The 25,422-nt window shown below is 37.1% G+C and overlaps 1 protein-coding gene across 3 annotated transcripts; it reads right to left on the bottom strand.

The window, feature by feature from the left end:
* Positions 1–1,447: 1,447 nt before the first annotated feature.
* FHL5 (four and a half LIM domains 5) lies at positions 1,448–24,788 on the bottom strand. 3 transcript variants are annotated; one of them, XM_071547854.1, is made up of 7 exons: positions 24,736–24,788; positions 24,463–24,491; positions 11,459–11,640; positions 9,171–9,345; positions 6,814–6,983; positions 4,504–4,690; positions 1,448–3,211 (listed from the first exon to the last, which is right to left on the bottom strand). In XM_071547854.1, the coding sequence occupies exons 3-7, from the start codon at positions 11,615–11,617 to the stop codon at positions 3,060–3,062; spliced, it is 843 nt and encodes a 280-aa protein (XP_071403955.1). In that variant the 5' UTR covers positions 11,618–11,640; positions 24,463–24,491; positions 24,736–24,788; the 3' UTR covers positions 1,448–3,059. The 3 variants fall into 3 exon arrangements, with proteins under 3 accessions (XP_071403955.1, XP_071403956.1, XP_071403954.1); XM_071547855.1 differs by lacking the exon at positions 24,463–24,491 and having other exon boundaries at positions 24,736–24,775; XM_071547853.1 differs by lacking the exon at positions 24,736–24,788 and having other exon boundaries at positions 24,463–24,554.
* Positions 24,789–25,422: the final 634 nt, after the last annotated feature.

Here is a 25,422-nt window from a genome sequence, read left to right as displayed (position 1 = left end):
CCATGGGAAGACTGCACTGGGGAAGGCTCCTGATGGGACCTGTGGCCCCATAGAGAGAGAAGCCCACGCTGGAGCAGATTTGCTGGCAGGACTTATGACCCCATGTGGGACCCCCCCTGGAGCAGTCTGTTCCTGAAGGACTGCACCACATAGAAGGGACCCCCACACTGGAGCAGGGGAAGAGTGTGAGGAGTCCTTCCCCTGAGGAGGAAGGAGCAGCAGAGACAGCACGTTATGAACTAACTGCAGACCCCCTTTCCTATCCCCCTGCATCACTGTGGAGGAAACAGAGAATTCAGGAGTAAAGTCAATCCTGGGAAGAAAGGAGATCGGGGGGAAAGGGTTGTTTTGTTTTGTTTTGTTTTTAATTTTTTTTCTCAGTATTCACTCTGATTTGATTGGCAATAAATTATTTTTCTCCAAGTGAAGACTGACCTGTCACAGTAGTTGAGTGATGTTTCTTTCTCCTTATCTAAACCCACAAGCCTTTTGTAATATTTCTTCTCCCCTGTCCAGCTGAGAAGAGGAGTGATACAGTGGCTTTGGTGGGCAGCTGGTGTCCAGACAGGGTCAGCCCACCACGAGAGTATCACTGTATTTATGTTTAGGCATTGGTAGCTGGTGATAGAGACCAAGAAATAGCAATTTGCTATCTAATATAACTTTTATTCAAACTATTTATAGCAAACACATTTATTTCTTACTATTATTCTAAAATTAAAATTCTCCATTTCAGATTTGACTGCAGTGTATTTACTGCAGAAGAAATAAATAATTTAGTTGGTATTTCTAAAAATATAATTAGTTGATGAGTCAGAGAAGAATTTAATTTTTGTAAATGTTAAGGCTGGCAGACTGGGTTTATCATGATCAGTGTGTCTGACCTGTGACTGTGTCATGTCTTAGGAGTCTGCCTGGTGATTCTTCTGTCAGTTTGTAATTAAACTGGAAGATTGTTCAGAGAAGACTGAACGAAGGGCTCATTCTTGCAATATAGTGAATGTTATTTCACACAAACAAAAAACCAAACAAACAAAAGGTACACCCCACAGATAAGCCTGAATATGGTGATTCATCATTTTAATTAAAAAATTTAAGACCATTAATATTTACTAATATGCAAATTTCTGATAAATCAGTGCAAATTTTTGGAACATCATACATAACTGTGAGCCACTATGTGTGTGTGTATGTATATACACATATGTACATATATGTGTGTATATATATATATATATATATATATATGTATCTATATGCAAAAGACCAAATCCATATTTCTATTTATGGGAATCTAAGCCTTACCAAGAACCTGAATTAGCCATGCAAGATTTGTAAATATTAAAAGGAAGCAGCTGGGATAAAATGAAAAGGCATAAACTCATCAAAATCTAGAATGCAATAAGAGCCATGAAAGAAGAAACTGAAAACAAAAATGAACACCACATATGGCAAAAGATAATATTTTATTGACTGAAAAACAAATTGCTGTGTACACATTGGTCAGTCATTATCCATGTTGAATTTATGCTGCTGCATTTCAGCTTTGGTTTAGCTGTGCACACATATTCTTTTTTTTAATATTTTTTTCACTTTTCTACTTAAAGTAATGTCTGTCTTCACTATGGATAAAGGCTACTCATGTCAGCCAAATAACCCTATGCACTAAGGGAAGAATCTAAAGAAGAGTGATTTAAAGACAGGTAGATGAGGACTCCATGGTGAACAGTGCAGAATCTGCCATTCTCATCATCATTGCTCCATTCACCATGGCCCAGTACATGAACCAGGCCACTGCAACATACATTATGGAAGAAGGAAGAAGATATATGTTTGTAACTCAGCTCTAGATGGCCTTTAATAATAGACACTTGAGTGCTGAAGCTTAGCAAGCAGATAGAACCTTCTCAAAGCCACCTACGTAGAAACTAAGACTTCACACTGCCAGAAAGAACTGCCTAGCTTGCAATGATAACATTCATTCTTGGCATACTATTGGCAAATACATGTGGCACATGGGAAAATCAATTGGGTGTTTGTACTGGAGAGCTTATAGCCTGCTGTCCACAAGCAGGCATTTACAAGAAAAATGATGGACTGTGTTTCAAAGATCTAGCAGGGTTGAAATGATAAGGCCATTGCTCTGATTGCTGTCAGAGGGGTTTGGAAGGGACAAGTGTGAGTTGGCATGTGTCTGCTAATAAAAATAAATATTTCATGCATGTATTTAAAGGTCTAGTGAAGATAATGAAGAGTCTTAGGGTATATTAGCTGTGGGAAAATGTGCATTAGCACTATTCAGTCTCGGGCAATCCTCACTTCTTGCAGTAGCTCAAATTATGGGATTTTTTATGTTCTAGAACAGCTATGCCTGAAAAATTAAGTACAGTTACCCGGTTTTGGGAAAGGACCTGTGCTGTAGTGTTTTGGATGACTAAAGACTATGTTTTTGAGGAGCAATCCCAGTAAGGGGAGGGCAGAAACCTTTATCTGGCCCTGGAATTGGCCTGTCTGACTCGGTGGTCCTCAGTGTGAAAGCACCTCCTCCTCACACTTTCTGCCTGCTTTGTCAGCATCCCTTGGGCCCAAAATGAGTAGAAAAATAATATTTATTAATTGTTCTCATCAATGTTATGATCCAATAGGAAAACATATGTGCCCAGCTTCCCATGACAAGGTCTGCATCTGTGAAACAATGCTAATGCCTCATCATTATTGATATACCATCCAGACTTGTCACAATCCACCTTGGTTTAATGGGAAATGAAAGGTAAATTTTTACGCTTCGAACAGCAGAGTGCAGTGTGTTACAAGACAAACATACTGTAGTTAGATTTAAAGTATATATGAGTATTTCCTGCATCATTTTCTTAACCAGTATGGGGCTGTTTAAATTTTTGTATAAGCAGCTGACAACTATGATAGAATTAAACTGCTAAGGGAAAGTTACTTGAATGACTAAATAACTGTTATATCTTTTATATGGTGTTCTTATAGTAGAGTAATGAACTGTGTTGTTACAGAGTGAGGATAATGTAGCTGTACGGCTTTCCACAGAACTACAAAGCACAGCCACATTCATGGCAAAGGATGTCATCCTGCTGAGTGAGGAACTCCTGGCCCACCAGTGAGACAGAGCATTTTGCACAGTTAAAGCATTCCCCATGCCACTGACGCTCTTCAAATGAGATATATTTGGTGCTTCCAAGAGCTGAAAGAGATTACGAAAAAGAAGATGTGAATCCAGTATTTCTGGACGTAGTTCAGAGATGAAACAGATTGCTTTCTGGTGTGTGATTAGGTTGTCATTCATGTAGCAAACAAACAAATGAACAAAAATTCATAGTCTAAAATATTCTTTCTTGGCTGCATTGAATTTCCCCCCACAATTTCAAAAGTAAATACATTGACAAATATTTTAAGTAAAGCCAAAGGTCACTTGCTTGCTCGCATATCCCATTATGAGCTCAGAACACAATGGGTTTATCAGAATGTCCATTCAGATTTGCTGATGTTAGCAGCAAACTCTTACAAAAATTATTTGCAATATGTTGATACATATAGTCTCTATACAACATTGAATGAGATGTAATAATTTCCACCTAAATTTCTTCAAGATAGAGTCTTTTGGAAATTATCAGATCATGGAGTTCCCAGCACAAGTATCTGAAATAAAATCTGTAGGTTTTGTGGGGATTTGAACTTGATGGACTTTTTTTGTTTGTTTCTTTCTTTTTTATTTTTGGTTTAGTTTTGTGTTTTGGTTTGGTTTTTGTTGTTGTTTTGTGGTTTTTTGTTTTGTTGTGGTTTTTTTTTTCTTTAAAATCAGGAACATTTGATTGGGAAATCATCATTTTCTTTGTCCTCTGATACATGCAGCATACACCTCTAAGGATCAGGCATTACATTTCAACTGTTTAGTCCACACATAATAGAATTACAATGCAGAACACTAGCAAATGCTCCCAGAAAACTTCAGCTGTCATAGACTAGTGACACGTATATCTAATTATAGATGATCTAAGTACACAAGGATGCATGTGATAGGGCATTGTTGCATTTGGCAAGCTTTCTAATTTAACAGGTGTGCCTTACCAGCAGGCAGTTAATCTGTGTTCAGTTTGATCACATTTGCATTTAAAAATAAAACTGTAGAAATTACAGACATGAGGGACTTGTGTGTACTGTCCTGGGAAGAGCAAAAAAATGCCTTTTTTATATTCTTAAGGTGGAGTTTTAGTATAGAAAGCACTAAATCAAATGGGAGAGGAACTCCTTTCAGCACATAAAATGACTCCTCAGCAGTTAGGGAACATGTGTGATCACTATGTCCTGGAAAGACATGTTCCATGTGATACAGAGACTATCTCTCTAGTAGTCAAATCCTTCAATCTTTTGTTGTGATGGGATGATTTTTAATGGTGTTTTCTAAAGTAAAGATCTGCTTTTAGAGGAGACTAATGATTCATCACTGTCTAGTCCCCTCCAGAAGATGAGACTCACCTGTAACAGGTTTCTTGCAAGTAGCACACTTCTTTGCATAAAATTTGCTGAAACAGTCTACACAGTATGGGTACTCATCTTTGGAGATAAAACTTTGTCCATACAGTTGGATTTTACACCCAGCACAAACAAAGCATTCCTTATGCCAAGGCTGGTCATGGTAGGCCACTCCTCCAGAAGTTATTACCTAATGTATTGACAAAGAAGGATAGAGCAATGAAACAAAGGTGTGAATTGTTAAGGATTGTCTAACCCTTCCTAAGTACTTCCATTTGCTTATGCTCTTCCCATTTGCACAAGAGGAGAGAGTGTGTGGTCACATCAACTATTTTCCATCTGAATTTTCAATTTGACTAACTGCAGTTGAGCTCAATATGCTACTGGATTGTTATTCTCAATTTTCTATCAAAATATAACATAATATTTTTTAATAACCAGGCTATCTTCTAATGATATTTTTCTATTGTACTGTAGATAAAGGTTTAAAATCAGGCATGCTCTCAAAAGATACATTCTCAGTGATGGACAGTTGGTGAGAGAACTGATGCTGAGATAATGATTAATTTCCAACTGGTACTGGTATTTTGCTGTCTTGCAACTGAAATAGTATTTTAGATGGGAAGAAAGACAGTAAAAAAGCAGAAGTAAAACAGAAAGGAGATTTACACTGTCAGAAGAAGAAAAAATGGTGTTTAGTGGTGTCATGAACTTTTAACCCAGCAACTCACTCACAGCTCTGCCCTGGTTATTTCTGAAGAGGGAAATTTCCAGTTTTCTATGGCTCCCATATGTGTGGTAAAGAGCTGGTTTCACAGAAGTTGTGTGAGACCGTACAGAGGAATTTCTATAGAGATATAGATGAGCTGTAAAATAGTGTTTCTACTGTCAAGTCACATGCACAATGGTGCATGAATGAATGAATGAATATAGTTGGAACAGAAGGAGAAAAATGTGGAGAAATTTAAGTAAAAGTGGTATCATATAATTTCCCTTGGGAAGGACACTGAGTCATGTCAAGCAATAAAAAGATTTAAATAGTTCCTGAACCCTTTAACATTCCAGTTTTGGGCTATTTTGAAGTCACGTTTGCTGTACATTAAAATCTAAAAATCACTGGCATAAAATTCATGGCTTCAGTTTGGAAATTTAATCACTTTTGTCTCAATTCTCATTTATAGGAACTGATGCAAGCTGAAGAAGTAAAATTGTTTTAACTACGTAGGGAGATCCTTGGCATTCCCATAATTTTTGAGAAGCAAATCTTGATTATTTCTGGTAGGTGCTGCTATTCTCAATGCCTCTGATAAACATCAAGCATAATTACTATAATTGTCATATGACCATTTAATGCAAATTAAAGGCTAAGTGTAGAGACATGGAAACATGTAGAAGTACTTTCTAAATTTTAAGTACTGAAGAAAAAAACAGGCAGCATATTTTCCCTAAATTAAAAGCTTTTGCTAAAGGTAGAGGTTTCCAGGTCAGGTAAACATTAAATAACTATAGAAATTAGAAGTTATATGATGAAGTGAAAAAAAGAATTTTTTTTCCTTGCTTCCAGAGAAATACAGATACTAAAGAATAAGTTAAATTCTGCCATAAAAAGCAGCTTAAAATGCTTCCCTAGAGAGGAGTGTCACATTAGAATAATATGATGAATAATATGATGCTTCGAATTGTTTTCATCAACCAGGGACAATTCTAAAACATCGGAAATTGAGAGAGAGAAGAATTGATTTATTCATACTTCAGGGAAAAAAGAAAAACTCATTTGAAATCAAGCTTTCTGGCAGCCAGAGGGAAAGTATCATGTATGTAAGCAGCAGGACTCTTGACTACTGTTATCACAATTGAATGTTACTTGATCTGATTATTGTCTGTTACAATTCAAGGAAAAAAATACGCAAGACTGTAAATACTTTGTTCAGCTTAGGTGACTTATTATGCATGTGAATATATGCATAAAACTGATGGAAAGAGAGGCATGATTACCAAAGCATAATCAGAGTTTGCCAGGAAACAAGGGTTATACATAACTTTCTGTTTAACCTTTGCTAAAAGTCACAATCAGCAACAAAAAAAGCCCAAAACGGTTGTTTTGGTCAATAAGTGCATTTCAAAGATAATATCTTAGATTAAAATTAACCAGAGTGGACAGCTGACAGTGTTGCAGTTGGCTTTCAGCATCCAATGTCAAAAGAAGACTCTGCTCTTACTCTTAGTTCACCAGGCATTTTGAATGACCCAGCCCTTTCCCCCCCGAGCAATATTGCCTCATTAGGGCAGTTTTTGCATTACATGTTTAATTACCTTTTTGCAAGAGTAGCAATGGTGAGCAAATTGCTTCTCAAAACAGGGCACGCAGTAATTCTCATTATCTTTGGTGATTAAGGGTTTTGTTCCCAATGGTTGCCGACAATACTGGCAAACAAAACAGGATTCATGCCAGGAACTCCCCTGAAACTCCATTTTACGGGAACCTGAAAAAACCAAAATGAACAATCCCCCAGATATAGCCTTGTAATGTAAGTTTTCAATGTTGGAAATACTCTTGTTTTCAACCTTCTATCTCAGTATCAGATTATGCAAGAAGGCATTAATCTTCAATTTAATAGAGCTTCTAAGAATGTACTTGAAATTTCAAGAACACATTCAGATCCGGATAATCACCTGGCAAAAGATGTGCTAAATTGCCTAAGCTGTGATTTTGAGTCTGTCCTTACATGAATCCTTGGGGATTCCTTTGTGATTATGCTTCAGTTACTCAGTTTCTCTCAAGCCAGCCAACTCAGCGATAATGTTCATGTACACAGAATTTTATGAATTAGAGATTAATTTGTTGGATGTTTACTACACCAATTATTGTCTTTTGTCTTCCTTAAACTAAGATTCCTTCATTTATAAAAGCATTATTTATCTTAATCAGCTTCAAAGGGCAAGTTTTTAAAAGTAAATATTTTTTCTGTGGTACAGTGTATTACACTGCCTCCTCTTATACCTCATCATTTCTGTCCTAGATCATCAGTTCTTTTTATCAAGTTTAACTAGATACTTTCAATGCAGTGTAAGGACAGAAAGTTGTTCAGTTAAATGTCAGTCAGATGAGTTTCAGAGCTTTTATCTCTGTGTAGAGATGTCCTGTATTTCTTGAGGTAGAAGTACAAGTCTAAGATATGCATATACTTCTGAGAATAATTTCACCAGTGAATCTGCATCATAACTTCCTTCCCATCAGACTGCAGAGAGAGGTGCAAGGTTATTTACCGTCCATTCCACATGAAGAAGAGAATTGCTGGTATAACTGATTAATACCATAATACCTGTTTCCTGGACTAGTGGAGAAAAACTATTGATGGTATTTAAACAGAAAACATTTGCATCTTCATCGCAGTGGTCAGAAGGCTAACTTCACTGTCTTTGTCTACTGGGTCTTTTTAACACAGAGCTAGGGGGGAGCTGGTGAGAAGGAAGTTAATGACACAGAGACAGTCTGGCGTTCCCCTGCCACTTCAGTTCTCTGTTTGCACTTTGGGCACTTGCTGCAAGCATTTAGACTCCTAGACTCTGGGGCAAATCCTGCAACAGAAATATACACTAGAAGACAATAATGCAAACCTGAGTAAATTCTATTCTCATCAAATCTAGTAAAGTGTGCATGTTTGACAACATTTTGGTAAACTATATAAAATTTAAGCAGTATATAGTCCTTAAACTGAACACAACTATATTGCTACAACATTTATTTCCTCTTTTACAGCTTTTGCCTGTCCTGAAAAAGAAATAAACTGTAAAACTAAAAATCAATGTTACAGATTGAATATGACATCAATAACTAGCATTCACACTATGACAATCATTCTGCACAGCCTGGACTTTATTGTCTGGTATTAAGATCTACTGAAAGAGAAAATTCCTATGTAATTCCTATGTATTTACTGATCTCTTTTACCAAAGATTCCCAAACTAATAGTCATGAGGCCATGACAGAAAATTTGCAGCTGGTATTTAGAGTTATACACAGAATCTGTAAAATGTTTCAAGCATTAAGGGTAGTTCTCTGTTCCAAAAGTTGGTGTTCTTCTTTCCTAAGCAAGCAGCTACATTTTGCCACTTACAGTGCTGCAGCTTCTCTTAGATGCCTCTGAAGAGGCAGCTTCTGCCCAGTCTGCTGCATCATCTTTAGTGGCATGGTAGCAATAAAAGGCCTGGAGGATGTCCTGAACTACTGAGAAGCAGTTTAGTGGAAAGTGTAGAATTTTCAAGTTTGCTAATGGCAGGCAGTAAACCTACTGTAAACACAAGTGTATTTGTATTTTTTTAGGAAAAATGCTGATAATGATTTGAAGGGAGATTGTCATGCTTTGACAATTTAAATAAAAATTATTTCTGAGTAAAGAAATGGTATAAAGAACATAAACTCAAGGTCTGGCCAATGTGACAGACAAACATGCAGAACTCATTTTACCCAGTCTTGAACTATTAATATTTTTAATAAGGATTCATAATACCTGCCAGTGCTAAATCAGAGGTATCTGCCTGCTCTCTCCTCACTATTGGGAGAGTACTATACACAAAAGTGGAGTAGTCACCTCAAAGCTGTTCCAAAATTCAAGGTCCTTGTAGCTGTTTTTCCGAGAAAGAGCCTAAAAGCATCCCTGTTGTCTTACCAGGCATAATGGTCTTCTGACAGTGGAAACACTTAGATGAATATTCATCAGAGTAGCATTCAGTACACAGCAAGACCTCGTCCTTGGCAGCAAATGGTTTCTCCACCAGTGAGGAACTGCACTTGGCACACTTGAAGCACTCCTCATGCCAGTGGCGGCCTTTGTAGGCCAGATCCTTGGAGAAAGTAAGTTCACGTTAATGAAAACATTTCTTCACAGTGTTTTTATCCTTCAGCTCCTCACAGAATTAAAATGAAAAGTGGAGAGCACTGCAATGGTGACTTGACAAAATGACACATGTGCCCAGCCAGAAGTGTGCCCAGGAATGATGTACGTACTCCATGTCACACTGTTTTGTAGATCTCTTGCAGAGGCCATTAAAAGCTGCATTGGCAGATACAATGGTCCTTCCTTATGTAACATCAGAGGTATGTTTTTCTTGGAAGACTCATTTTATATTTTGCAGTTGGTCTTCAAGGGGAAACAAGTGATAAACATTTTTGATGTGCACAGACCACCTGACAAGAAGTTCATTCTGCATAGAATTTGAAATGAACCTCATACATTTTCAATGTTACTGCTTTATTCTTCTAGCTGACACTACAAAACACTAAAGAAAGATCATGTTATTGCAGAAAACAAGCAATTAAAATCTCATTGAGAACAAATGATTATTAGGAAGATTAAAAAAATCATTGTTTTAGGGGATGAAAGAGCTAACAGTATATATATGAGACCTTGACTAAGGACTCAAAAAAAGACAAAACAGCAGATATAATTTTTCCAAGGTTACCAAACCAAGTTAAAATGCACCTCCAAAAAACGCCCCCACCTTAGAACATAAACCAGACCCTTCCAGGTCTCCTTTATAAATAAGAAGTACAAAAGGGGCACAAATCCAATCTCATTGTTCTCCTTTGTCAAATTTTAAAGTGCTAAAATTGAAAGAAATACCATGCTTCATTTCAGAAGAGGCTGAGCACTTACCACTATAATTTGTTTTAGTTAGCACTCTGAACTTTACTGGAAGTCGGCTGTCAGCCCAGACCAGCCTGTGGTAAGGAGTGGGTAAGAAGGAGACGAAGAAAGCCAAGCTCTAGAACCTTGGCAGAGGTGAGACAATCGGCTGTAGATTTTGTGGGCTACTTTTCCAGATGACTCGGGCCTGTTGCATTCCTTTCTTATCACTCCTGCTGTTTTCTCCCATTCTTGACTTCCATTCAGTCCAAATACATGACTTTTTGTGTACATTCTTTAACAATGGTAATTCTGTCACTAGTTTTTGATTTTAAAAGTGCAATTAGTGACCTCAATGCACATGTTATCCAGGTCAACCTGACTGATGCTGCATGTTCAAGTTTGCTGTTGAAAAAATACTGGTGAGAGTTTGAGGAGTGTCTTCGTCCAAATCAGCATTTTCCTTGGGTGATTCCTGTACTCAGACAACGTGTTTTGAAGCGCTTTGGCTGGGAAGCCTTCAAAGAGGCCTATTCTAAAAACTTTTGGCTTTTATTTCGAAAGAATATAGGGAGAAGGTGGGCCCCACATGGTGAACCCGGCAAAGCAAAGACTTTTTTCATAGGCTTCATCTGGACTTGAAATTTAAAATCAAATATATACACTTTAAATTGAAGTATGTGGTGCTGGAAGCCCTGTCAAAGACTACAGAGGAACTCGTACTATTAATTAATATTGTAAGAAAAAGGAGAGGTGACAAGAAAGCCAAGGTCAGAAACACTGCCACTAACATGCTGAGCAAAGATAGCATGGAATTAAGTAAAAATTAAAAAATGCTTAAATTCCAAAAGACAGAGGTAATATGCAAATTATAAACATGTTTTCTTTTCAGCTTGACATCTCTGTGTCAACACCTACAGGAAAAGTAATTTATTCAATACAAAAAATAGTATTTCAGTGGACATCTCTCAGAAACTCCAGTTTCATTCAACTTGATACACTGAATTACATTAGCACCCTATCATCCTTCCAGCACCGAGCAGTCTCTGCAGCCAGTGAGTGACTGGAGGTGAAGTCTAACTGTGGTCCACACCTATGCCGTAGCCTTGCCATATGCTTGAGGTATATTTCCTAATCTTTGGTTCCAGAGTTTTCCTATTCAGGGAAAATAGCACCGTTTCTTTTTGCTGTGTGTGGATGTACAACTGCCATGCTTAGGTCTCTTCTGCAATACAGAGATATGCAGAGGGTTGGATATAGAATCTGGCATTAAGGAAATTGAATTTGTGTATAATTTAACAAAGAACAAGAAGTGAAAGCTAAAAGTTTACCTTGGAACTGCATTGAATAGGTTGCTTGCAGTCTTCACAGGAGTTGGCATACAGGCTGTCATAACATGGAACACAATAAGCATTTTCATCTCTTAATGCATACTTCCTTCCACGAAGAGACTGCAGGCAGAAATGACAGTCTGTGTGACTGCTGCTCATTCTGTTGGGGTTTTCCACGTGATCTGGAAAGAAGGAAAAATTATGCAATTCAGTGGATGACCATTTCTTTCGTCAAATAATAAGCAATGCTGCATTACCTATGAAAGTTAGACAGACATTTTTTGGTAATTTGCAGTGCTCTTGATTTCTTAATGTTGGATTGTTCTGTAATAAAATGGTAGCCTTTCACAACATATACTGTGTATTGTATCACCTGCATGATGGGCAGCAAGAGGACTGCTTCATCTTATTCTAATAGTGCTAACAGTATTTCAGGTCAGAGACCAGAAAATGAAGCCATATTCACATTCTCTGTGTAAAACTACTGGCATATTATGAGCATTATGAACTGGATTTAAAGACATGGTTTATCCAGAAATCAGGCAATGGAGATAGCAGCAATAATTCAAAAATGAAACCAGCTATGGAGTTAAAAGGCCAAAGAGAAGGGGCAAGCACTATAGTGTTTTCCTGGCTTTCTTTTGTTATTTCTGTCTTCTGCTCATTCCTTCCTCTTCAAAGTATTCCCACATCTACCTGATCAAACAGAAGGAAGACTCCAGAATATATGACTGTTTTTCACATTATCCCAACTGGTCTGCTAATATTTGGTGGCAATGTAAGGTCCCACAAATACCCCTAGATAGCAAAAGAGTAAAATATAAAGAGAAATAAACTAAATCGTAAGCCAAACAAAATCATAACTCAAAGAAAATTTCCCTTGTTGTTATTGGAAAAGATGTTTTTTCTTACATATTTTTTTATTGCTGGTTTCCATGTTGGCAGTACCAAAATAATGTGAGATAGTTTATATTGCTATGCCAGAAAAGTGCAGGAAATACCACAAATCTATTGAGAGTCAGTTGTACAAATTTCCCATCCTTCAGTTTTTCAGGCTAAAGAGGCTTGGATAAGCACCCAAACCTCAGCTGCTTATACATCTGCGATGTTAAATGTTTTAAGGATTGTGAAGATGAAGACTATTTCAGTCTTCTTGTTGCTGGTTGGATTATCAGCACTTTGCTAAAATTGGGTCTTGATTCCTGGAAATGAAGGAAGAAGAAACCAGAAAGTTCACAGTGAAGCAACCCCAAAAACATCTGCTGGACTCCTTGGATTGCACTCTTAAAACTCTTAAACTCACTGGGTGTAGCTGCTGGCAGCACCAGCAATCATGAATTTTAGAGGAGTTGAAAACAACTGGGGAAGGTGTCCTGAAATATTTATATACCATTGACTTTGAGCAGCTGAAACTTTTGCACTTTGAATAAAAGTGCAAATTATTTATCTTAAATAGATGAAAAGACTAAGAGTAAGGAAAAGAAGCATATGGAGGACAAGATTTGAGTGAGTGCTTAACCATGACAAAGCTTACATCCAGTCCAGTTAGAGTTATATCCTCATACTTTTTTTTTTTTTTTAATATGCTCATTGCCTGTCTTATACCTATGGTTAAGTTTTAAAAAGCCATTTTCTGGATTTCTGCTTTGTAAGATCTAAACTGAAATGGTTATTTGAACCATGAGAAAAGAACTATTATTTCAGGTCTCCACTGGCACCAATGCATAAGGTCAGTCATTCTTTAATCTATTCTGGGAGGTGTAGTGATAAAATGGTGGAAAGGGAGCAGGGAGAGAGACTATCATACTTATATAAAACCAAAAATAATGATTTGATTGTTTGGCACAAACTATGGAAAACTTGTTGCTCCTGTAAATTGAAAATGTTTAGCGTTGAACTGATTTAATGTATTTAATGTATTTCTTACTGCCAACCAAGACAGGGTGTAGTAAAGAAATAAAATAATGTGTAACTCATATCAGTAGGAAAAACACTCACTTAAAAATATTTCAGATGTGTTTTATGTGACATCCTTGTAATAATAATAATATAACAGGATTTGAATCTGGACTTCCATTTCCTGAAGATCAGAGATTTGAGAGTAAAAACAAATGAATCCATTTTTTATAGAAAATTGCATCCATCAAGTTGTACATTTATGCAACATGACATATAAAAACCAGACAGAGCTCAATGCATTTAGTGCACAATTATAGTCATCACCGAAACCAAGGTTAAGTTTTGCACATTTTGTTCTAAGTTGGGGAGGGAGAATAAATTGGTGTTGAAGGAGATAATCAAGGAATGTTTGTGGTTAACTGTGATCCATATTCAAGGTCATATGACAGGTTTGAAACTGAGTTTCAGAGGAATTTTCATTCATTTTTCTGTGGAAATTAAGAGTTACAAGCTGCCTTGGAGCATAACCCTGAGCGAACCACCTTTCTGATCTCCTCCTTGCTCGATCAGTACTCCAGCTTCCTAACACAGTTTCATCTTAGTCTGAAAATGGCAAAAGCAAAGTCCTAACAGGGTATGCATGAAGAATTTATGTTATTTATAGTGCTTTCTGCTGCAAAAATCTCACTAACAAATAGCTTCTTATATCTGCAGAAACATCTCTGTTTTTTCATTCTAATGGATGTCAAACAGGTTTTACAGATGTCAAAATTTGTGCATACCAAATAATTTTCTTTACGAAGTAGTTCTCTTGATTATTTCTTTTCCTTTTTTTTCCCCAGAAAGTCAATCTGTTCCAATAAGCTCAGGCTGCCTGCACAAACAGGACCCACTATGTTAATACCTCAGAACTTTTGAATTTCTAATGTAACTATCCTCTTAAACCCCCAGACGGATATGGGAGCAAAGTGCTATTACTCCTGTTATGCTGATGACAGCGGTTGCTTGAGAACTTTGAAGAAGTACTCCCAAGACCAGAGGGAAAGCCTTAGTATGTCCTTGGGCTGCTCCTCTAGTAAAATGCTCAAGTTTCTCAAGGCTTCACTTCAGAAAGACTTCAGAGTTTGACCCATGATAATATAAGATCATGTTTGGGAATGAAGCAGTGATGGTATGAAAAAGAATAAAGTTTTTGAAAATTTTTTGGTTAAGGTCTGAGTAGCCTTTGAGAAGTGCCTTGAGCATTAGATAAAGCAACAAAAGTGAATCTCATCTCTCCCAGCACCACTTAGCCTTGCTCCAATAAACAAGTAACAGTACGAGCACCACGTAGTTAAGTAGAATGTTTTTCTTGTGCTTTGATCTTAATCTCTAGAGAAATATGTTTACTTTAAGTTTGCTGGAAGCTAGACTTTTTGTTTTGAAGGTCACTTATGAAATCTCTGGGGATCTGATGCTGTTCACTCTCATGGAATGAAATGCTGACTCTAGCATTCCAACTGCTAACTCGTGTCCTAGGCACAAGGAAAGACTGCCATGTCTTCATTCCTTGGGAAAAGATGATTTTGTTATTTAAATTTAAACAAAACTGTTGGGTTTTATGTACCTAGTAGGCATGGATATGTGATATAATTTGTAGCATTAGAATATTCCAAGGAGGTGCAGCGAGATGTTGCCAAGGATGTGAGGATATTGTAACTGGAATCCCTGGGGTCAAATTTGAGAATGCAGCAGTCTCATGGTATGAATGATAAAAGAGATGAGAATAAAACAAAAGAGCTGCTGTTACAGCAGGTTAAGGTAAAATTAGCTACAACATATTAGGACAGCGGCTTTCTGTAGAGTTGAATGATTTCCTATAAAATACTGAGCACTAGAAGACTTCCACTGAAGAAAGACATAAGAAAATGGTTATGAAGTTGTGAATCTTGATAAATGTGAAGCCATCAGGAAAAGAATGCTTGTTTTATCCTTGGAGTTGAAAAGCCCAGCAAATTTATCCTGATATCTTCTATAAATACATATTGATTCCCTTTACATTATATAAGTATAAAAAACCCAGAAAGATTAATATTAATTAGATGGGAATTAATATATACATCTTTTTACAGATATATACATAGAGGTAAAAATATTATAACTTTCACTTTATAACAATTGCAATGCACTATTTCCCAATCTAAATACACCTCCCATTGAACTTCACCATCTTTTTCATTAAGAACATACAATAGTTGGAATAAGGCTCATTATTAAAGAGACATAAAGAAAGAAAAATTCTTGGAACAAGCCCGAAGGATAAGAAAAACAATTTGATCTATTATAAGGATACCCCTGAAAGCTACCCTAGGTACTTGCTCCTTTTCAAGTAAGTACATGTTTTTACCTTCTAACATGATTTTTATTATTTTCATGAATCTGCTGGCTTGATTTTCACTCCTTTTTTTTTTTTTTTTTTTTTGTGAGAGCATACATTAAGGGTCCTATAATTTTTACTTTTCTAAAAATGGCTAAAGAAGCAATAGGAATTTTAGGGGCATGTATTACAGATCAAATCAGAACAAGTACCTACAGGAAAGCAGAGACACAGATGCTAACTTTTAACAAGCTGTTTTATCTCTGTGGCACAGTACAGTAATACAACATCATGTCCTGGAAACATCTGAGTGAGTGTAGAGTTCTCACTGATGACATGCTCCTTTATACAGCCAGGATGGATGCCAACCAGGATGCTACTGTAACAATCTGACTATACTGCTTCATGGTCCACAAGTGACATTTTTTTGGTGGGCTGTCTAGTCAAAGCAGGTCATTTAGAGGTTGATCTAGTAATTCATACTGAATTGTACTGTGTTTACACACCCCATGACTACAAGCAAAAAGGACAAGAGCTGTGGCTTAGCTAGGGGATCAAGCATCTCAGGAATTCTGTAATTTTCTCCTTAATTGGTATTGCTGTCTGCTTTGTTTACACCATAAAAACCCGAATGCTGGTGTAGTCATCCAAATTCTTTTTTTTTTTTATGAAATAATTCTTACTTATATCTTTTACAGATTTTCACATAGTCTGGTAGATCCAGAGTTTTCTCCTGTGCTCATTATAGAGCTCATTTCTTTCTGACTACTGTCAGATTTATGCATTAAAAAGAAGTGAGGAAATACTTCAGCTGTTCATTGGTGTACCTTGCAATGTAAAATCCTGTCAGTATTCTCAGTCATACTTCCCATATTAAACAATAAAACAGGCTTGAGGATTGCATAGGGTACCAAAGGGCCATGTGATAAAGTCTACCTAAATTAACCGGTGAGTTAGATATTTAGAAGGTATTTAGACAGTTTAAAATTGATTAGCTTCAGCTGCCTGAGTCCCAAAAGCAAAGCAGCCATGAGCCCAAGATGTGGATAAGTCATTAGTGAATCCCAAGTACAATGTTAAAAGAGACAATTCAAAGTAATGTTGACAGGGGCTGACAGTGGGACCAATACTGTTTTACATCTTCATTATGACCTGGAGATGGGACAGAGTGCACCTGCAGCAAATTGGCAGATGACACCAAACTGGTAGGAAGGGCTGATATACCACATGGTGTGCTGTCAGCCAAAGTGACCTTGCCAGGCTGGAGAAGTGGGGAGAGGGAGTCTCAGGAGGTTCAGTAAGGGGATATGCAAAGTGACTGTGTGATGAACCACAGGAAAGTGTATCACTGCTGAATGATAAAGAGGGAGGGTGAAAGAGTCTACAAACCCTTCGTATTCCCTTATGACTGTTTGAGCAGGAGAGTGGTCATTCCCACAGCAACAAAACAGGTGCAGAAGAATGTTTATACTGGGTTACTGTTTCTTAATTAAAATAGTGGGAATGCAAAGAGTAGCATATTGTACTTACATGGAAATATTAATGCATTTCCCTTCTATTAAAGTAGAACCCAGCAAGTACTACAGTCTTCAAAAGAGAAAGAGAAACATTAAGTGTTTGGGACTGAATAAGTTAAGATGTGAACTGATCACAGCCACAGCAATGAATGCAAAGTCTTCCCCCTTGTGCTTTCCACCTGTTTTTTCCAGTCCTCTTTCCTGCCTCCACACTCATGTGCAATCCGTGATTAGGGAATTTTGAATAATACTTCAAAAAGTGTTTAAATAAACAGAAAATGAAAGTTTCAAATAAAGGCATGCACTGATGTCCTGATCTGAGACTTCCACCAATGAGTTCATCCCTATTGTGCAAATCATAGAATTTTAAGGGTTGGAAGGGACATACACTAACAACACTAGGCAGGAACACATCTCCCTGAAAATGACACAAGCCTGCCTTTGGGACTGAAAACTCTCCCAAGATAAACAGTAGAAGTAAGAAATTATGCCTATGATACAAGGGTGAGTGAAGTGCTCACAGGTCATGAAACGAAACAGTCTTGCCAATAACAAGAAGTAACAGAACTTCAATAGGCAACGCTGAGGCTGCAGATGGATCAGATGCAGAGACTGGATTTTCCTCACCCTTACATTTTATTTCGAGAACAGCAAGGTAAATGAAGAGTACTGTGTTGTGTGAGAATGCGTGTATTTCAAGGATTAAAATAGTAAAAAAAATGCAACTGATCATGCAGTAAAACTTTTTCTAGCTGGGTTATTTAAAAGCTCGTGACCTACTTAGAATCGTTTTAAGAAATAAAATGAGCAAAAAGAAAAAGATCGTCATCAGCAACAATGTTAGCAGCAAGCTAAAATTGGAAAGGATTTTCATTACCCTATTAAAAAAATACTACCTGCTTCCTCCCAAACCAAACATAAACCCCCCAAGTGATAATAAGGCATCTGCTGCAGTGGCACAGGTTTTCCATTCTCTCCCAATTGTGCTATGCCAAACTGACCTAGTTTTCTGAGTTAAAAAATAAGCCAAGCCACAGCACACTCTTTTAATAAAAATATGACACCTTATCAAAATGAACCAAATCCCACATTTTTTATCTCAGCCCTGTTAACAGATTGTGTTAAGTTAGGTGGCATTACAGCCTGGGAAATGTGAAGGCTGCTGTCAGTAGTATTGGTCTGGAAGATCCCTACTTCAATCATTGTAGTTTGATTTGTAAGCCCAATGAATGGACAGTTTTGCTGCTTGCAGTGCTCCATCAGGGCTTGGCTGCCACCATCTTATCAAGTTTTTCCACTGAAAACAAAGATGATATGGTTCTGCAGACATGCCCTGGGCTGCTTATTACATCAACAGAAATCATAGTTTGTGAAGCCGCTGCTGTACATACAGTCTAAGGAATGCTGGCCACTGCAAAAGCAGCATCTATACACTGTCTTCACATTACGTGTGATGTTTAAGGTGACTGCTGCTGTGGCAGTCTCCAGACCTTCCCAAGGGAAAACAGGCTTTGAGATAGGCAGTATCAAGAGGCAGGACCAAGGAATCGTGGAATGGTTTGGATTGTAAGGGACTCTAAAGGTAATTTACTTCCAAACCTCCTGCCACAGACAGGGACACTTTCCACTAGACTAGGGGTTAATCAAAGTCCTGTCCAACCTGGCCTTAAACACTGTCAGGGATGAAACATCCACAAGTTCTCTGGGCAACAAGGAGAGAAGGAATGGGAAGAAACATTGAGTAGGGCTAGTTACATCCAAATTTCACAGCAAGTACTCTGGGGTTTTGATGACAATTAACACAGTAGGTATCAGTATGATACTTAGCACTAATCCTCTGCAATTGCACTGTCTTTGGAATACAGGGATACAATAATAACAACAAAGCCATATTAAAATACATATGCATGTATTGCATCTGCTAGGTAGACAGACCATGAAATGTCTAAACTGGGGAAGAAAATCTGAAAGATTTATCACTCCTTGTATTCTACCGCTTTTACAGTATTGAACAGGTTATATGATATAACTGAGACAGAAAGCAAGAAAGGTTTCTAGGAAAGTTCACAACAAAAAAATCAGCATGAGAACACACTGTGGGTATTCTGAAGCAGATTTATTTAACTTCATTCTACTTCCTCCTAAGTGTTACATGACCACCTGCTGTGTCTTCTCTTAGAACAAGTCCCCAGGAACACTTGCATATGTATGTAAATTAATGTAGCTGAATAATTTATCTCAATTCATGGGTGTCAGGTGATTTAATATTTTTTGCATTAGGTTTTAATTCTGCATGTTAGGGTTGATGTGCTCATATGTACTGGGGAATGCAACACACAATTCACTTAAAAAGTCTCAACATCTGCACTGAGGCTGCAGTTACAAAGTAGTGCAATTTGACTGTGTATATCACCAACCATGTGGAATTATAGCAGACTGACTTTTTGCTTTTATTTTCTGCCCTGGGTGCTTTAAACACACTGTTAACAGGAAAACCTTTTTAGTTTAACTATGTAGGTGCATCAAGGACAGGGTGCTGACCTTCAGGCTGGGAAAAAGAAGGATAAAAATTCAAATAAGCACATTCTTTTACATCATATCCTATATTGTCTGTTGACAGTTATCTAGCACATTTCATTCCAACACCGTAAAAGGATATATGGACTCACAATATAAAACCTCAGTTCTAGAAGAGAGCTTGCAACATGACTTTTGAAGGTAGCAAACCTTTTCAGGAGTGGGGTTGATGGGAGAAAGGACAGGGAGTGGAGGTTTTTGGCTTTGTGTTTGTCCTCTACTAGGAAGGAAAAACAACAGTGCCACTAGGATGAGGATAAAAAAATATTGGTGGTTTTCTCTTTTTTCCCCCTTTTCTTTAAATATGTTACTTTGTGCATCATCCATTAACCAAGCAAAAAATGTTAATTAAAGACCTCTTGAGTCTTGAGTAGTAGAGTAGATAATAGGCTGTCAAACAAGATAGAGTATAACATGGCATTGCCTCAGTTTTAACTTCAATTCTCACATTCTGTGACAGCAACATCGACCAGCCCTTAGAGAGACTCAGCACTGGGTTCTGTTCATGTCCTGCCAGTGGCCTTTGCCACATACTTGAAAACTTTGGGCCTCGTACCTTACCTGTTTTGCCAACTTAGGAGATAAAATCTGCTTAACAATTATGTGACTGGGTATCCTAACATTTCCCTTAGTCCTTAAAGTCTCTACACTTGCCATTAAACACTTTATTTCAATTTAAAATTGTCTTCCTAAAAGTGGATATGATTTAAAATTAGACCCTGCAATGACCATGGTATTCTGTCTTTCTTTATTGTGATGTGAGGTTACTGACCCTTCAGTAACTGCCTGTTGGGATTTTTATAATGTTCTGACATGTGGAAAAGTTCTTCTTTTTTCCTGTTGTTTTTGGTACTATGACTTTCAGAGTGGATTTATTTCTATGATTATAAATACATACTATCTGTAAGTTGGTTCCAGTGTAGGATTGCCCTTTTCTGATTGAAGGAAAATTAAGACTAAAGTTGATCTGAACATCTAAGACACTCAATATTTGATTCAGAGAAATAAAAAGCACTACTAAAATCTTAGAATGCTGGGGGAGATTTGGTAAGAATGAAAAAATTCCTTTCTAACACTTAGGGACATTTTGAAAACACACTATTTAACTCAAGGTTATTGTGGAACAATCAGACCATTGAAATCTGTAAAGTCTATTCAAGTGGTGATGTGAAGAATGTAGAAACCATCTTTGCAAACCTGCAGTGGAACTCAATGGTTTGAGTATAGGATGATGCTCAGAGACCATAACTCTAACCAGCTGTGGGGAAATAGGTTGGTCTGAGGAGGAGAAGAGTGGAACACAGTATCAAAAATTGTATTAAGGAACAAATACCATCCAAGTTCTTTTTACTAATTTCTGTAAAAGTTGGTAAATTTTCTGTAATAAGCCTAAGCAAGTGATTAAACAAACTAAGAACTTTGCTACTATATTTTAAAAAAATCCAACAAACTCAAACTTTCAAGCTTTTAATTTGAAATGTTTCTCAGTGTTCCTCAGTTTTCAAGCACCGAACAAAACAAAGAAGGACAATTAGAAGATCAGCATGAAATAGTTTTTATTCTGAACTTGTCTTTTTTTTTTCATGCAAACCAGACTCACAGAATTATAATTATGCTGCAGTTTTGCAAGTTTTAATAAAAAAATGAATCACGATGTGGCTGATTTTGAAATCTGAAGAGCTTACTTGAAAAAGAATGAGGTCCTGGTAAGTATGTTTACAGCTTAATACTGTTCTGGGCTTCTGATAAATAGAATTATAATCTAACTTTCTGAAGTATTTTCCAGCATTCCTTTCAAAGGTTTCAGGATGTTTTTCTAACAACAATTATAAAGTAATGCTAAAACAGACTTGTGAGATACTTGCCTACAGAAAAGATTAATGCTTGTCAAAGCAAAGCAATTGACTTCCTCAAGGTCATAGAGCAAACCTGTACCAATGAGAACAAAAGAAACCACTCACTATGCCTCTGCCACTAGATGGGTCTGCTCATCAGGCTGTATCCATGGCACTGACCCAGGATAGTTAAAAGCACTGTACAAAGGTGGTCAACCTCGAATGCTGGAGGTAGAAAGCACTTCCAAAATTAGCTGAGGCAATAAAATGTTCTATTTGCAAACTTTGCAACTGTCCTTAATGACTCTGAGGTTATGACTAATATTCTTACACAAAATGTTCTGTCAACAATTACACTATGGTCTGGCACTTGCTCATTCTTGCTATCAATTCTGCTACCTATGTACAAAGACATGTTACAGGAAGATGATATTTTTCTGAGTGATAAAGCCTCAAAGTGTGAGGCCAGCAACCTGCTAGGGCGGCATGTTCAGACCCATTACCAGCAATTTCTTGAGATGTGCAAGAATTTACTAGTCTTTATCTATAGACCCAGAACAAATTCAAACTCAAAGGCAACAATGGCTGAGAATAAAAGTAACATACTAGGAAGAAAGTAGAATAAAAAAAAAAAACCCAACTTCTCAGTCTAAGAAAGGCAAACAAGAAGGGGTGACAATTGATGTATACTGTACAGCATCAGTGAATGGGGATATTCGCAAAAACTAACCTAAGTCTAGTGAGGCTAATGAGCAAGGCAATTTTTGTAGTTAAAGGATTCCTCTCTAGGGTAATTTCTATCAGAAATTAAATTTAGCCATCTCTATGAAGGCAACTGAGGCAGCTTAGTTAGGCTTTGCAGTAGTCTTGTCCTTCACTATATCTCTGTTCCAGAATTTTATGTCATGGAGGTTTATTACCTTGTGTTTTTGGAGTAATGTTTGCATATTTCCACAAAACTCTCCTTATTTCATCCCTCTGACGTTTTACAGGAAAACACAAATGTATGAAACAAGGAGTTGTCATAAGAGCTGTGTGCCCTGTTCCCAAAAAATGAATCCATCTGCAGGAGCCCAAGAGGAGTATCAGCAACATTTTGCCACACAACTTCCAAAATTAGGGCTTTAGAGATTTGAATAGAATGGTTGCACTGGAAATCATGAATTTTATGAGCATCCTAGAATTAGACAATAAGACATCATTTTCCGCTAAACTGGTAGGGAAGTGTGCGGAAATCTAAAAGCCTTCACAGCATCTAGATCTCAGGTCAACAGGAGGGTTGTTCATTCAAACAGGTGCAGAATGTCCTCTCTGATTTTGGGCTTGATATTTGGAAGCATTCTGGTTGAGATTTTTACATTTCTTTCTGTCTGTCCATGGTTTGGTAATACTAAAAGTTTTAAACTACTCTTTAGAGAAATAAAACTCAAGTAGGGAAAAATACAGGAAGAAAGCTGGGATTATTGGTATAGAACCCACAGAACATGTCCAACCCAGTCAACCAAAAATATATGCTTTGTAAGTTATGACTGCCTGCAAATAATCTGGAGACCAAATAGATCTCAGCTGATCAGAATCTCTTTCACACAGCTCTTGATTTAATTTTTCTCTAATCCTACAAGTTTGTTAGTATGTCATCTTAAGTTTCTACCAATTAAACACCTTTGAATCAAAGTGACTTTCCTGATACTGTTATGAAATTACATGGGAAGACCATCAGCAATCTATTATAATTTTAATATATTAAATCCACTACAGCCTGCACTGTTACTCTAGAAATGCCAGCTTGTCACACGAAGAAAAATATTAACACAAACAAAACAAAGGCATCTGAAACTTGCTTTCTAAATGTAAGAGATTTAGCAACCCGCTCCAGATATAAAACCATCCTGTTATTAACAACAGGGACAGTTAAAGAAATATATGTTAAAGTATTTATATTATCAAAGTGGAAATTACATTTTCTAGTTTTGTCCAAGTTTAATTTTAACCTTGCTTTTAGAAAGACTGCTATTATGAAATCAGATAGCAGTACAGTTTAATACACAGACTGTAATTTAAGAACTATTGCCACCGCTACCCACAGTTTTTTAAATCTGCAGTATAGGCACAGATTTCTAGAACCATTGCAGTAAACAGTGGTATACACTTTCCATACTACTTTTTCCCTTCAAATTCCAAACAAAATTATGATCCTAAAAATATAATAGCTGAAAGGTAAACCAAAGTATCTTATGGAGGGAGAATTAGGAGATGATACTTGTTGTTTACAGCAATATTTTGACTTATTATAAAAGTTATCTTGTAAGCTGGTTTTACTTCCAAAAGCAAAAAAGCAAGAACAATCCATGTTAGATGTTAAAATTAGCTATGCCAGAAACAAGTGACTTAGCTTGATACACATTATCTAGAAATTTTTATTGCAAAAGCACATAGCTATGAAAGCTTGAAGGGAGATGAAAATGGGGTTTAAAATGTCATGGGAAACAGCATATGCATTTTTGTTGGATTGTTCTTTGGAGTAAACAAAATTAATACTCATCTCATTACGAAGGAAACCCCAAACAATTTTTCCGTAAATTAGTGAGCCAATTAATAGAATGGAAAACACTGCATCCAAAAAAAGGTGTGGTATTTTTTGGTACACAAAATAAAACAGTGTTGTTATACATGTAGGTTTCTGCATCTAATTAAATCAGCAGGTTTTTGTGTGAGGAAAAGAGTTCCTGCTTACTTGCTCAAAATATTAGTTACCTTGTATACTACCACATTTAAAGATTATCAGATAAAGGAATAATGGAAAAGACCCGCAATACTCACATTTTGTTTTAAGCTGCTTCTCTTGGTAACTTGTGAAGCAAAATAAAGGAAGAAATAATTACACGTCTTCACAGAAACAAGCATTCATCAAGTCCAAAAGAAACAGAACACTTTGCCAGAGCTATTTGAGGGTCCCATCAGAATTTGGCTGGATGGGGGAAGGCTGAGGGTCAGTTTGTTTCCCTTAGACCTCATGACATGCAAATAGCTGGCTGCTTCGTCACTGAATCAAATAATTCTTTGACAGATTGTTTACAAATTGCAAATACATACCATGTAGGAGGTTCTTGAAGAACTTATTTTTGAGAGTTGTCAAAATGAAAAAATACATTTCTGTTAAAATACTTAAGGAATCAAAACCCCAAGTCCTAAACTATTTAGTGCAAGATAAAAAAAAAAAGTAAAAAAAAAATTCTTTCCCAGATATACTTTTGCTCATGCATAATGAATCCAAAAGACCTCATGTGGGCCTGTAAATCAGAAAAGTCACAATACTAAAGTCTGATTGTTGTGTACAGGAAACGGGGGGCAGGGAGAAGTCTCCCGTTTCAGGAAACACAGTCAGGGACACAGCAGAACTTCTCTGACACTCCTAAAGCAGTTTCTGGGCTAGATCAATTTGCTGGTCTTCCAGCAGGCAGGAAGGTGTTCACACAGCATTACCGTCAGAGTGGCAGCAACAGCCTCCTCTAGGCTCTCTCAGTATTTATCAGTTCTGGCCTTTGAACTGCAGTCACCTCCTTTACTTTCTGCTCACACACAACAGCGGACAGATAACTTTCACAGACAGGCTCCCACGTGCATGGAGTGTCAGAGGTCCTTACACTTTGCAGAAGACTCCATGCAGACCTTTAATCAAATGCATCTGAAAGTAAGGGTACAAACGCCTGCTGAAGTTAACTAGAGCAAAAAAAGGATGGCTGCCTGTGGTATGAACCACAGCAGACCTCCAGGCAGATT

Source organism: Pithys albifrons, chromosome 2 (genome assembly GCF_047495875.1).
Source record: "Pithys albifrons albifrons isolate INPA30051 chromosome 2, PitAlb_v1, whole genome shotgun sequence".
NCBI classification, from domain to species: domain Eukaryota; kingdom Metazoa; phylum Chordata; class Aves; order Passeriformes; family Thamnophilidae; genus Pithys; species Pithys albifrons.
This window is presented reverse-complemented; position numbering and strand designations above follow the sequence as displayed.